The following is a 1,644-nucleotide window of genomic DNA, read 5'->3' as shown; positions in this document are numbered from 1 at the left end:
GAAGGTGGAGGAGATGGCTTTCTGGATGGCCGGGGCTCCCGTGAGCGTCTCCACGTTGACCGAGCTGAGGTACAAGACGTTGCACACTGCAAGGATAGAGCCTGGCTCAGCACCGGGTCCGCAGCACGCCGGCCTCTCGCTGCGCCGAGCACAGCGGTGCCGGGTCCTGGGCGTCGTTCCGCAGAACCGGACACGCGTACGTGGGTCAGATTCGTTTCGGTGAAAATTAAAGATCTGGTGACTCAGAAATTCTTCACAAACCTGTTTTGGTTTACTTTAATTCTTTGCACTAATTGTTTTAAAAGTCAAAGCATTTAATTTCCGGTTTCTAAATGTCACATTTGGATTTTTTTTTTCCTGTTTCTTACATATTTCCTTTAATGAAAAGCAGAACTACTCCGAGCTAACTAACGGCTGAAGGCCAACCTAAAACATGACATTTCAGGCCGACTGAGCTGTTTAAAGGGCTGTTCTGGGTCAAACTAAACTTTTCAGCTTGCCAACTTATTTTTCAGAATTTCCAGCAAAACAAAGCGGTTCCTGACTCCCCCAACTGCGCCGTGACCCCCCCCGCGCCGTCTCCTGCCCATTGCTCTCTGCTGGCACCTGGAGCCCACCCACCGCTGCACCCAGGCTGGGGGCACCCGGGCGCCGAAGAGAAGCAAAGCCCCTTCCCCGTCCTGCCGTGCAGTTCCCCTGCGTCTCCCGTAAGGACCCTCAGCGATTTAACCAGCCCCCGGCCGCCCCATCCCTCTCCTAGAAACTCCAGATGTTCAATACCCACCAGCTCAACACCGACCGAAGCCAATGAGGAGAGAGGCTTAAAAATTCGGGGCTACTTAAGATTGTGGGAATTGTGGGTCTTTTATCAGCCTTGTGGCCTCAAGAACTGTATTTTCACCATCGTGAGGACCAAAAGTCTCCTTTCTTTAAAAATACCAGATTCCCTTGCAGGCCCGTGACCTGAGGATGTGAAGAAAACCTGCAGGTATCTCCAGCCTGGTGATAAAGCCAGGAGGGGGACATGGCACCAGCACCCACAGATGCCCTGGGGACCCGCTGCTTTGCACAGCTCCGAAGACAGCGCTGGCTTTTCAGCTTCTGCTGCGAATGGTGTCAGAACGGACGACATCAAGGAACAGAGCCTGGTGTTTGATAGGGAAGGACTACAGCCCAAAGCGCGGGTGCATGCCCAGAGCTCTAGCCATCGCCAGCTCCCCTGTCCCCCGGTGACGGCAGCCTGCGCCTTTCCTCACCAGCGGATTTCTGCAGCGGGGATGGTGCCGATTCCGGAGCGCAGTCAGGGCTGTCTTCTCCATCAGCAAGATCTGCACAAATGACAAGCCGGAGCACGGATGCCACAGGTCAGGCTGCTCTGCGTCACCACTTCTCACGGGGTGGCGATTCCTTATCTCACGAGAGCCTCAAAGGCCCAGGACCGCTTAAATTGCAGGGGTTTAGAGCAGTAATTAATTTAATTGTCCTCCATCTCCCTCTCCTGGCTGTGTTCATCTCTGATTTCCCCACCCCTCCTTTCCCTGCCCACCCTCGCAGCCTTGCTGACCACCCTCCATCCCCAGCAGAAGCAAATCACCACCCTCTCCCACTCAAGTCAGCTCTCACAGGTCCCTGCTCCACCTCCAG

At 54.7% G+C, this 1,644-nt stretch overlaps 1 protein-coding gene across 1 annotated transcript in view; it reads right to left on the bottom strand.

Annotated features, from left to right (window-relative positions):
• Positions 1–1,644, bottom strand: part of LOC104163968 (tensin-4-like) — a gene marked incomplete at its 5' end in the record, with an annotated part of 5,964 nt that overhangs the window by 1,329 nt on the left and 2,991 nt on the right. The window contains 2 exon segments of the mRNA XM_009703134.1: positions 2–86; positions 1,257–1,328. Of these exon segments, the coding sequence (XP_009701436.1) occupies positions 2–86; positions 1,257–1,328 (157 nt within the window).

This window comes from Cariama cristata, unplaced genomic scaffold (genome assembly GCF_000690535.1).
Source record: "Cariama cristata isolate BGI_N322 unplaced genomic scaffold, ASM69053v1 scaffold28510, whole genome shotgun sequence".
Taxonomy (NCBI): Eukaryota; Metazoa; Chordata; class Aves; order Cariamiformes; family Cariamidae; genus Cariama; species Cariama cristata.
This window is presented reverse-complemented; position numbering and strand designations above follow the sequence as displayed.